We start from the raw sequence: 13,444 nt of genomic DNA, 5'->3' as shown, positions 1-13,444 counted from the left end.
AAAATCCGATAATTTTAACAAATGGCCTCAATGTTATTAAATAGCCCCTGAAAAATCTACAGAACCTAACTCTTTTGAAAAAATGCCTTTTTGTACGTTTTTCGGCTGTTAAAATTCGGTTAAACCATAATTGCACAAACCATACTTAGGCATTTCCAATGATCCCCAAAATTTACCAGTGATCTTAAAATCACATATTAAACTCCAAAATCAAGTTTCATAATTTTTCAATATGTTTAGCTATTTTTCCCAAATAAACGCTCATAAACGGAAATAAATTCACCAAATATTCTCCGTTTATCGAAAAATTACCAAATTTGAACAGGGACTCATTTATATGATCCCTAATGTCCCTGCAAATTTTCACAAGCTAATAAGAAGCACGTCACAACCTAATACTAAACAGCCCCTAAACGAGTGTTACGGGTTTACCTTGTCGGTTTTCGATGAGTTTTGCTAGCTTAAACGACTCTCCGGGTCTCGGGTTGCAAACTCAATGTAACTACATATCATATAACATCAAACCAAGCATAAATCATCCATGTGACAGCCTTGATAATTAGGGTTTCGGTTTTGGGTTCAAACCGAACTTTCTAACCGTAAAAACGTTGTATTCATGTTCTAATCCACGTTTTTGACCAAAAAAGTATATGTTCCTGGTTTGTAAACATGTTTAACAGCAAAACATGATTTTACTTGATTTTTATGATTTTTGGATGGTTAAACATGTTTAAAACTAATCAAGGATTAATTTTTCATGGTTAAACTATGTTAATCAAGAATGAAATCAATGAAAATTGAATGATTTACCTCAAACCTTGGCTGGAACTTGAAGAACACAGGTAAGAGGGTTCTAGGATGTGTTTGGTATAGTTTATAACTTTAATTTCTAGCTTATATAACAAGTTATACAAAGGGGGCCCATTTCCCCTTCTAGCGGCCGCAAGCTTCTAAGGGCCCATTGGGCCTCTTTTTGGCCCAATGGTGCCTCGGTTTTCGTGCCACGCGTAAAATTCGGTCCAAAATTTAGTTCGGGTTCAGTTTTTCGCAAGAAAACTAGTTCGAGTGCGAAAACCAGCGCGAAAACGAGTGTTTTTCAGCCTAGTTTTGTAAAATAAGAAAAACGTACTGACTCGTTGTAAAAATCCAAAATATTTTCACGGATTGCTTAGAACATGTCATATAAGTGTTTTATAAATCTTTTTCGGCTTAACGGATGCTACAATGCTCGTTTTGATATTAACGATTGCGTTTAAGCTTATAGTGTATCGATAAACGAAACCTTTTTCGTTTAAAGAGTTTTAAACGTACTGGGGCCTAAATATCAATATGTTAGCCTCTATAACATATATATAACTCGTATATGACCCCTCAGTATGTATATGGGTTATAATTAGTATCGGTCGGTTACTCGTTTAAGCACTACGAATTAACTGATTTATCGTTTACTTGTTACGTTGTGAGTACAGTATACCTCGTTTTGTCGCGAATGTCACATTCACCCCCGTTAAGAAATTTCATCCTCGAAATATAATGTGTCATCGGTTTTCTAGAGAACAGGTGTGGGTATTTCTTTCGGAATTCATCCTTTCGATCCCAAGTATATTCGGGTCCTTGTTTTGAATTCCACCGAACTTTTACCAATGAAATTTTGTTGTGTCGTAACTGTTTGGTTTTCCCGTCCACAATTTCTACCGGTTCCTCCACGAAGTTGAGTTTTTCGTTGATCTGAACATCTTCCAGTGGTACTATTGTAGTTTCATCAGTCAAACACTTTTTCAGATTCGATACATGAAACACGTCATGAATAGTGCTCAGTTCTAAGGGTAGTTTTAATCGGTAAGCTACGAGACCAATTTTTGCAATAATTTCAAAATGTCCGATGTATCTCGGGGCTACTTTACCTGTCTTTCCAAATCTTATAACACCCTTCCATGGTGATACTTTTAAGAACACCTTATCACCTATTTCAAAGGATAACGGTTTTCTGCGAACATCGGCATAACTCTTTTGTCGGTCGCGGGCAGCTTTCAATTTTTGCTTAATCTGGTGAATCTTATCGATGGTTTCCTGAATTAAATCTGACCTTGAAATTTGGGTATCACCCACTTCCGTCCAACATAGTGGTGATCTACATTTTCGTCCGTATAGAGCTTCATAAGGTGCTGCTTGTATACTACTGTGATAACTGTTATTGTAAGAGAATTCAATGAGCGGGAGGTGTTGATCCCAATTCCCTTTGAAGTCCAGTACACAAGCACGAAGTAAATCTTCTAAGGTTTGGATGGTTCGTTCGGATTGACCATCGGTTTGGGGATGGTAAGCCATACTTAGGTCGATTCGGGTTCCCAAAGCTTCTTGTACTGCTTGCCAGAAATGTGAAGTAAAGTGACTGTCTCGATCTGAAATAATCGAAAGAGGTACTCCGTGTCGGGATACAATTTCATCGATGTAAATTTGAGCGAGTTTTTCGGTGGTGTAGTTGTTACGGATGGGAATAAAGTGTGCGGATTTGGTTAATCGGTCAACAATTACCCAGATAGCATTGTGTCCTCGGGAGGTTTTAGGAAGGTGTGTCACAAAGTCCATGGTAATTTGTTCCCATTTCCATTGTGGGATTTCAGGTTGTTGTAACATTCCCGTGCTATTACTATTATCGTTCCACTAACTCGTTTATTTCACCCGACAAAATAATATATTAAATATTACTTTAGAAATTTCGGGATGTTACAAGTGAGCTCTTCTTCCACTCCTCCATACACTAAGAACATATCATTGGTCCTTTTCAGGTACCATAGAATGTTCTTTACTGCAATCTAATGGGTAACACCAGGACTTCACTGAAAATGACTAGTTATGCTTAAAGCATACGAGACGTCAGGTCTAGTGCATAACATAGCATACATAATGGAACCAATAGCTGAAGCATATGGAATTGCTTGCATATTCTTAGTTTCAATGTCCATTGAAGGAGATTGTGATTTGTTCAGCACGGTTCCTTTAGCAATGGGAACACCTCCTTTCTTGGAGTTATCCATCGAGAAGCGTGTCATTACCTTGTCTATGTATGTACTTTGACTAAGCCCTAGAAACGGCTTAGATCTATCCCGGTAGATCTTGATTCCTAGAATATAAGTTGCTTCACCAAGATCTTTCATTGTGAAACAAGATCCCAACCAGTGGTTGACTTCTTTAAGTATAGGAATGTTGTTTCTAATGATCAGTATATCATCCACATACAAGATGAGGAATGATATAGTACTCCTACTAGCCTTTCTGTAAACACAAGGCTCATCTTCATTTTTGATAAAATCAAACTCTTGAATTTCTTGTCAAAATAAAGACTTCAGCTGCGAGATGCTTGCTTAAGTCTATAAATGGACTCATTCAGTTTAATGTTATTACTATAATAAACCATACGTAGAAAATATGACACAAAAAAAATACTCACTTAGATTTAACGTGTTTTGTATTTTATATAGTTTACTTCTTTAAAACGAAGTTTGTTTATTGAATTTCTTATTTATAATACTTCACGTTTTTAAATAAATTGTTTTTAACAATGTTTTTTGAATTGTTTAGAGAAAGTATTTTTTTATAACAAAAATTATCTTATTTAAAAAAGCGTTTTTGTTTACTTGAAAAAAAACATTTTTAGTCATTTTATAAAAAAAAATTGACTTCCAGAAATATTTTTTGAATTTTTGTATAATAGTTTTTTAATACGTTTATAATTTACTTTTTTACAATGTATGTTTTCGAACCATTTTTGAAAAAGCGTTTTAAATAATTACAGTGGTCAGTGGGAAGATGTGGCAACTTCTTTTATTTTTTTAGGAGGTATGATAAGTTTTTTATTTTTATTTTTATTTTTTGACTTAATTGCAGTTTTGATCCTTGTAGTGGAATCCAAAGCGCGGCTTTCAACACAATGGGGCTGTTTTTACAATTATAGTCCCCGTGATGGTCATTTTTTTTTTGCAATTGGATCCACCGTCAAGTCACAACATTAGTTTTTATATAAAAAGACACAAATACACTTGCAATTTGCAACAATATGATTTTTAAATAAATGCAATTTGGACCCTTATTATGTTAAACGATTTTCCTCCAAAAATAACAAAACCGTGCACCATGGGTTTCAAACCCAGGTCTAGCAAATTAGAAGAGACCTTGTCCGTGTTCGTCGTTAAGCTTTTGGCAAACAAACGGACGGTTCACGAACACCCTACCGAACGAAAATTCGTGTCCGTCCATTAAGGAATTGAGCTTATCCGTGTCCGTTTGTATCCATTCGCTAATATTGTAAACGGACACTAATGGACAACTGAACACTAACGAACACTAATGGACAAACAAATACCAATGGACACTAATGAATTTTGATGGACAAACAAACATCAGCATATCAAAATACTTAACATAAACACTATTGAACATTTCACCACATGATAAATCAAAAATACTTAACACTTAATGTGGTAACCAAACATATAATCATATCAAAATAATATTTTGGTTTTCAAAATCCACAAATTTCTAGTATTTCACGAGAAACAAGCTTCATATTCTTCATTTTTTAAGGAATTTCAACACACACAACAGTATTAAACAAATGTTATCGGACGTTCACGAACACTATTGAACGAGCGCAGCATTTGTATGTGTTTGTCGGTTAAGCTTACCTAACAAAATTTTATTGTCCGTGCATGGTTCGTTTATTAAGCAGACAAATATAAACAATTTTCCCACCAAACAGACAGACGGACGCCCCACAAACAACCAATTCGAGTAAATTGATTAGTGATAAAGGTTTGATTATGTTTATACAAATATATACACCACAATTCATTCCAAAATCACATATAAACCTTAGCTTCTAATCCACCGTCTCCCAAATTTGACCCATTTACTAGATTTGGGGAATTAGGGTTTCGAAATAAAAGAGGTAGGTTTGGTGAGAAGGCAGAGTCAGGTTCTCCTTTTTCAACTGTTTCATCAAAACCTCTGGACACCAATTACATCCCAATTATCCATCTAGTCAACACCTCAAAACCCACCACCGTTAATGTTGGAGTCTCAATTCCTCTCACACGCCACCAAACCCAAAAAGAAACTCATCAAGAAACACAAAGCCTAACCCCTGATTGCTCAGTTGAAACCCATGTGAAGGGGAGAGTGTAGGATAACTTGCACACAAAGTGTTTGACGAACGCGGATCTCCGGCGGAATGGCGTGGTTGAGGTTTTCACAATGAAACGAAGCTGGAGAAGATGAAATGGAGTGGATCGACGGTTCGTTCTGAACACATATCATATTTGGCAATGTAGGCGGCGCTGATATGTTGTTGTGTCAGCTAAATGTTATCTGATTCGCTCCCCTCCTCTCGCCGAAAAAATCAAATGGCGGTGGTGGTTGATGTATGTTGTGGACTGGTGGTGTTTGAGAGACAAAAGAGAGATTGTTAGGTGGTTTAATCGGTCTAAATTGTTAATATTTTTATCATTATATTATATTTATTAAGCTTTAGTGTGAAAAGACGGATTTACCCTTCGGTTTAACGAAACACATAGACGGAGATTTAATGGTAAACTCTGTTGCAAAAAAATGACCACCAAGGGGATCATAACGATAAAAAAATGATCACGGGGTTGAAAATTGCGTTTTTGGTGTACCATTTTAAATTTTTCATGTTATTAAAATCTTGTATTTAAGTTGTCTAATTCATTTTATACCTTCATGTTACTCAAACTAGTCAAATACCCGTTAAAAACCCTTAAGATCACTTAAACTTGCTAAAAGCCACATTTTTTTTGCAACTACAGGGACTAAAAGTGACAAACGATACTTGTTGACGAATACCCCAAGCCACGCCAAGCGGGGAACTACCCTAGGTAGGTCGCGCGACACGAACAGCATGCTGGTCAGTTGATCAAAATCGTTTAAAATATTCATTTAATGCTAAATCGTGCTATTTTTGTTCAGATCTCGTGAACTAAGCTATAAGAAAACTCCCTTGGTCCTTAGGCATGTCCATATTCATTCCCTTGCTATCAAAAACGAATTTGGTATTTTATTTCATTTGATTTCGTCATTAAAGGCTTATTCTATTGTTTAATCGAGTTATTTGACTAAAATTAACGTTTTAGACTTTTACTATATAAACTAAACTATAAAAACCCTAAAATGCTTATTCAAAACTTAGTCTCCACCTATAAAAAAAATTCATGCGTGGTATTGTCTTTGTGCTAGCTCGGTTTCTTCTTCAAGACCTTATTCTCGTTTTGACATTGGTGCTTCAAAAGTCTTTGACTCGATTTTTCTCATCATTCTAACCATCATTAGGGTAAGTTGTTTGATGTGAGTTTGTGTGTTTTTGTTCATTAAACAAAAGCCCTCACTCAATTTCAGTTATTGATGGAGTTTCATGGGTTAATTTGACCCCGACCCGTTTAGGGTTATAAAAGTCAATTATTGTGTTTAATCGATTACTACTGCTTCTGGTCAAAATTAACTTTTGAGCCAGAAGACTTTCATGTTTGTTATAACATTTTGAGTGTACTAACCTGAATCCAACTTTAGATTTGAAGTTCGAATTCTGAATAGTACCAGTTCGCTTGAAAATTAAATATTTCATATCTTGAGTTTTTACATCCGTGTGACCTGATTCCGGCGGCTATGTTCACGTTTTTAATTTCTTTTTATTGTCTCAAAGTTTTAGGTCTGTTCGGATTGGATCGGTCAGCGGATTAAAAGCTCTGGACTCGTTTATTTTTCTTATTTTATTATTTATCTCGCCTATTCATTAAAGTGAGTTAATCACTATCCCCATTTTCACTTTTCCCTTTTGGGGACTTTATGCATACCAACTTAAATGTTTAATTATATCAAATCTCAAATCACGAATCTTTATTTGCTTATGGTATTGTATGCAATTTGATGTTATGTGCAATATGATTTATCTGTTTATTTTATCGCATTAGGAGAGATGCATCATAGTTTATCTCATTAAGTATGATAATACGCCATCATAGTAGCCATATATCGTATTCTATGAATCATGGCCAAACGACATCTCTATTTGTTATTTATGCCGTCTTAATAGCCAATGATTGTGGTTGATGAATCATGACCAAACAACACTTATATGTTATATCAATTGTATTACTCACATTAACGCACATGATTTGTTTGTTTCAGTATTATTATATATCAAATTGGTGGTTTTTTCACTCAACATGTTTGTTGACAACCTATATTATTTTTACGTATATTGTTGGTGCTTTTATTGGATGATTTTTAGTGGATGAAGAAACACAGATGTTGGACTTTAGGATATTAAATAAATTAACAGTTTTGTCTTATTTTATTTTATCTTATCGGATATTTGTTTTGTTTGGTTGTTTGAACTGATGTATTGGATTGAACGAAATAAATTAAATACTTATTGACATTATTATTATTGTTAGTGTCTTTGTGCTATGAGTAATTTGTTTGTGCCTCAGCTTTTCCTTCTTATATTGGGGAGTGACATAGTGAATCAAAACTACAATTAAGTCTTTTATATTATTATTTAAACAACATGAAATTTATAACAAGTAAGAAGGGGTACTTAGCCTATCTTAGAGCATTCACAGTCCATCCCCCATCCTTATCCCTATAATTACACTACAAAACACTACATTTTTCTTTCCTGTTTAATTAAATAATAATTTTTATATCTTTATTATTACAGTTTTCTCTCTCCTCTACTCACAACCAATTCAACAAATATTAAAAAATAAATAGAGGCAAACAATGTTCCCTAAATGTTTCCCCAAATTTACAAAAAATCACTACATTTCTCTCTCCACCCTATAATTTACACTCACAACAATTCAAAACTCTACCATATAATTTACCAATCCCCTCACATAATTATGGGGGATGGGTTGGGAATGCTCTTATTTCGTTATTTTTAACCCAAAATAAGCATAGCACAAGGCAAAGAGGGGGCACGATATTTTGAAGTGGGGACCACCAAGCAAAACACCACCTCGCATGAACTGTCTCCTACAGCCATACTAGAAGGCCGCTAGCTATTGACTTGGTGAATGCAGGCACCTTCTACTCTCCTGGTAATTGTGCTTTGACTTTTGAGATTTGTAATATTTCTTTTTCGTTTCAAATTTCAGTTACTTAATTATATATTTCTATGGTTGTTTTTATTTTTTAATAATATTTATATATATTTTTTAAAATTAATTTTATTTATTATAGAGAACTTAATAATATACTTAGATTTTGATGATAAAGAGTTTCACAAATAATGAGATGCTATAGCCCGTTTAAAGTTATGTGACCGCTTATTTTTTTTTACTATATAATTTTTTCTTAATTATAAATAATATCTTTTTTTTAAGTTGGATATTAATTTTTTAGTATATTACTATTTTATATGATTTTTATATCAAATATTGGGTGAGATTAGTTTTTAATATAATGAGATGTTATACCCGTTTAAGGGTTATCTAGGTTTAGTGAGACCCAAACCCGTGAATTCGGGTCAAATGCATGAGAAGTCTCCATTTACAAATAAAACAATCTGATAGCTTGAGAGGATATAGGAGGAAATCAAAGAGTTTTTAAAATTTTGGTTTATATATATTTAAGATTAAGATAGTGACTTGTTTGTTACTATTCATTTGAATTCTGTTAATATATTTAAGATTAAGATACTGGCTTCATCTTTAAAATTAATTCATTTGAATTTTGTTACTATGTTTATTAGTATTAATTTGAATTCTGTTACTATAATTCATTTGAATTCTGTTACTATGTTTGTTACTATTCGTTTGAATTATGTTATTATATTTAACAATAAGATTAGAGGTGGGTAAATAAACCGGTTAAGCGAACCGATCCGAAAACTAAACCGAAACCGAACCGGTTTGAAACTGATTATGTAGAAACCGGTTTGGAACCAATTGAAACCGTAGGTTCGGAACCGGTTTGTAATTTTCTCCACCAAAACCGGTTAACCGAACCGAACCCGGCCAAAACAGGGCAAAAACCGGTCAAAACCAGAACCTAAACCAATTGTAACATTGTAAGAAACCGGTTTCAACCAGAACCGAAACCGATCATAAACCGGTTTTGATTTTTGTTGACCAAACCGAACCGGTTTTAACCCAAGCCGATTTTGAGTTTTAAACTGGTTTCCATATGAATCTTACTATACTATTAAATATACTATTAAAGCAATACAAGATTTCCATATGGCATTCAACTATCATGTCCACATAGGCTTCCAACTCATCAATTTTCCATTTATGTGATTTCCACATATTAATTTGAACATTAATTTTAAACATTAACTCCTAAGTTGAAGAAAGTTTCAAAATAAATTGTTATGAATAATAAAGACAAGTAATTGTTTTCATTGTTATTTTTTTAAATTTTGAGACTTTGTTATTTTATTTGTTTGGATTTTGGAAAATTATTTATGAACGTTTGGATTGGATGTTTGGATTGAAATGGTGGTTTAAGTCACGAGGTTTGGATTAGATTGTTGCTTTATTAAACGCGCGATTTAATAAAAGTTATAATTATATTTCATTGTTATATACTTATATTGATATTTTTAGCATTTTTTATCTTGTGTACTTAAATGTTTTATAATTTCAATAAATATAGTTTTTATAGCACACAAATTGTGTTACAACATTTACATGTTTACGCTTCATAGTCTAAAAATATAAGGCATAAGTTAGAATTATGCTTTAAATGGTTATTTTTCTCTATTTGTCTTTGTATTTTGGATTGTTTTAATTTAAACAACAATGCGATACCTTATAATAATAATAATAATAATAATAATAATAATAATAATCATTTGACGTTTACAATTTCTTAAAATGTATATAACACACACGCATGCCTGCACGCGCGCACACACACAAACACACACACACATATATATAAAGGTTAAGGTTAAAATGAAAACCCAATTGAGTTGTGAAAACCCGCGAAAACCCTATGTAACATCGTTTTTTTTTGTTACATGTAATATATGTTGTAACATTTAATACAAAAGATCGAAACATAAAAAAAAAATGTTTTGCTATTTTTTAACATTTTTTACTAATTTTTATATATGTTTTTAGGAGAGGGAAAAAGTTATATTTATATTTACATTTTTTATTCACTTTAATTGTGTACCACAAGATTTAAACATTAATTAAAAACATGTAGTTGAGAATGAGTTTTTAGAGTTTTCACAACTCAAGTGGGTTTTTATTTTATACTTAACCTATATATATATATATATATATATATATATATATAAAGTTTTATACTTTTTCCGTACGTATGTAACATGGAATCTAACAATGTGTTTATTACTATTCATTTGAGTTCTGCTACTATAATTCATTTGAATTATGTTACTATGTTTGTTACTATTCATTTGAATTCTGTTACTATATTTAAGATTAAAAAGTGACTTGTTTATTACTATTCATTTGAATTCTTTTCTGTTATATTTAAGATTAAGGTTAAGATAGTGGCTTCATCTTTAAAAATAATTCATTTGAATTCTTTAGGTGTTACTATTTATTGTGTTTTGTTATGGCTTTATGGGCGAAGAACAATGTATTTGCTTTTAATTGGGCCTTAAAACAATGTCATATATGTTTGTGTGGGCCGAATTGTTTTAAGTCATGCCTATTGGACAGGCCGTAGAATATTTAACAATATCAGTACAACTAGGAGTGACACAGAGAAGAAATTATGGGACTAATTAACATATGATCATTACTAACTAACGTAACTACAAGTTCTTAAGAACAGCAAGTTTCAAAGTGTCTTCTTCACATGTGAATCCATTAGGAATCTTCACTATAACATCTTGCAGTATCAAATCCTTAACACTTGAAACACTCGCATATTGAACTCGTAAATCAAGGGTTCTAAGTGCATCCATCAACTTTGCTGCAGGATAGTTAACATCCGTGGATTGAACCCTAATCATGGCTTCTGATCCTAATAACGTCACCTCGACTTCAGCCCGGTTAGCCATCGAGTGAACGGTGGCACTTCGTGAATTATGAACATGGTTCATTAATTGATTATTGTTTCTTGATCTTACTGGCATTGATTCTGGTCCCGTCATCTTTTCTAATGTTTGGATCTTGGATTTAAGCTCGTTGATGTAGGTAACTGCATCAGCTAGTAGAGAAGCTTTGTTCATTTTTGAAACATATGGAACCACGCTTCGGAGGGCATAAAACCGGTGGTTTAACTTCTCTCGTCGCTGCCGCTCAGCCTCCTGATGGGAACCCGTCGCCATGGTTTCCTGGGAAACAACACCCTTTGCTCTTCTTCCCATCCCCTTAGCTCGTCTTTGCCTCCCCTTTGGCATGGATGTAACGTTGGTGACTGATGGCGGTGAGCTATTTGTTTCAAATGATTTAAGGAGATATGTTAGCCAGATATATAACAAAAATAACATATTTAAATCGTTTAATTTTTTGGTTAATGGCATAAAACTTTTAAATTTTATTATTCTTAAACACACATGCATATGCTACATTCACATATAAACTAATTTGTTTCTATATATTTAAGTTTAAATGGTCTATATATACACATTATGTACACGTGACTTATACTTGTGCAACTTCTATGTTAATCGAAATTTCTTCACACTTTCTTTTCTAATTTTTGAAAAGATTAATAAAGATTACATTTTCCTCTGGCTCCAAAACCTGGGCCGGCACAGGCAAAGCCATTCATAAGATATTCATTTTCCGTCGTATTGAAGAAATTCAACATGATGGTACGTAGTAGAGGAAACCATTTCTACTATTTTAATTTTTTTTAAGTTTAATAATTGAATGACTTATTTTATTTTGTGTGCTCCTCTAAAAAACTTTCTTTTGCATGCCTAGCCGTCCCACACACATACATAGTAGAGAGAATATATTAGTTATGATATAATGTATATAATCTTTCATAAGGGCGGGGGCCGTGTCGTTGCGGGAACAATGACGAAAGGGCCAGGTGGCAGATTGAGGAAGGGAACCGAAGAGCTTAGGTGAGGAGGTAGACAGCGGTGACGGCGGGAAAACATCGCACACCCTAATAAGAAGAAATGCTTTAGTTATGTGTTCTTTCTAATTTATTTTTTAAAGAGTATGTATATAACATATAGAGGTGAAGTCCAATACAAATAAATCTTAACTTAAGAAATGTAAAGGTAGAGTAGTTATTATTACGTTACAGTTTTGATTTGGAGTAATAATCGTTATTTCTTTTTGTTATAGAATTACACTACTGCAAATTAAGTAGCGTAAAATAATTACTATAGATGATGACAATTGGTTGTGTGTTTGATATAGCATTACACTACTGCAAATTAAGTAGCGTAAAATATTATGTTAACAATTGGTTGTGTGTTTGATCTAACACAAAAAAATATACCTTACGAAACTTTTATCCAAATTAGATGATGACATCTTCATCTTCTTCGTGCACATCACTTCATCCCGTCCTTCAGTTTCTTGATTACAGCGGTTAATATCCAAAAGGCTATCATGGTCGAAAACTGATTTCGTTAAGCAGACAAGACCACTGTCTTGTTTTGCAGAATCACAAGAACCCAATTCAACAACACCATTAGAAGTTGGAATGCAAACCAAGGATTTGATTCCATGAACTCTAACTTCTTCAGTTCTTTTAGTATTGTAATTCCTTAACTCCATCTCCCCATCCAACCACAGGCAAGATCCCGAACTGTAACTCTGGCCAACAACATCTTGTCCGACTGGGAAAGACGACACAGCCGAAGACATAGCCAACCAATGGATGTCGGAAATATCTTCACATTCAAACATGGAGTTAGTATTTGTGTCAAGGATATAAGCGTCCGCCCACAAAAGAACATGACGGCCGTCCGAGTCTTCGGTGGCTTGCCAGAATATGGCGTAATGCCACCGCTCCGGTCGGTTTTGGAGGATGAATTTGAGTCGGGTTTGAAGTAACGACATGACGAATAAGACGACGGTGTGAGGGTTGAGTTAGTGAGGAAATGGAAGATGGAGATGAGCGCGATGATCATCTGGTTTTATAATGCAATAAGTAGTCCAAGGATATAGGAAGCCAACTTGGTTTATGGCATCATTAATTGGGCCTTTAACTTTTTACCATGGTTCATGACATTATTAATTGGGTTTAAACCTTGACAAAGTATTTGTTTTAAATAAACTATTTAGGGTATGCTTAGTTTAATGAAGAAGGAATAGAATGGAAGAATGAATGGAATGGATAAGGAATGAAATAGATCGTTATCATTTTTTTGTCTTATATGGTTAACCCATAGGAATGAAATGAATTATTGCTTTATTTTGTTTGGTATCCAAAAAAATTGTAAGAATAAAATAGAAATAATAAAAACATTTCTATC

At 33.6% G+C, this 13,444-nt stretch overlaps 1 protein-coding gene across 1 annotated transcript; it reads right to left on the bottom strand.

Annotated features, from left to right (window-relative positions):
• Positions 1–10,663: 10,663 nt before the first annotated feature.
• On the bottom strand, positions 10,664–13,028 carry LOC143569253 (transcription factor bHLH14-like). The gene is made up of 2 exons (XM_077055215.1): positions 12,463–13,028; positions 10,664–11,432 (listed from the first exon to the last, which is right to left on the bottom strand). The coding sequence occupies exons 1-2, from the start codon at positions 13,026–13,028 to the stop codon at positions 10,811–10,813; spliced, it is 1,188 nt and encodes a 395-aa protein (XP_076911330.1). The 3' UTR covers positions 10,664–10,810.
• Between the last annotated feature and the right edge of the window lie 416 nt (positions 13,029–13,444).

The sequence above is a fragment of the Bidens hawaiensis genome, unplaced genomic scaffold (assembly GCF_021521415.1).
Source record: "Bidens hawaiensis isolate Kalapana, Puna unplaced genomic scaffold, B.hawaiensis_p1.1 tig00024431_1, whole genome shotgun sequence".
Classification (NCBI taxonomy): Eukaryota; Viridiplantae; Streptophyta; class Magnoliopsida; order Asterales; family Asteraceae; genus Bidens; species Bidens hawaiensis.
This window is presented reverse-complemented; position numbering and strand designations above follow the sequence as displayed.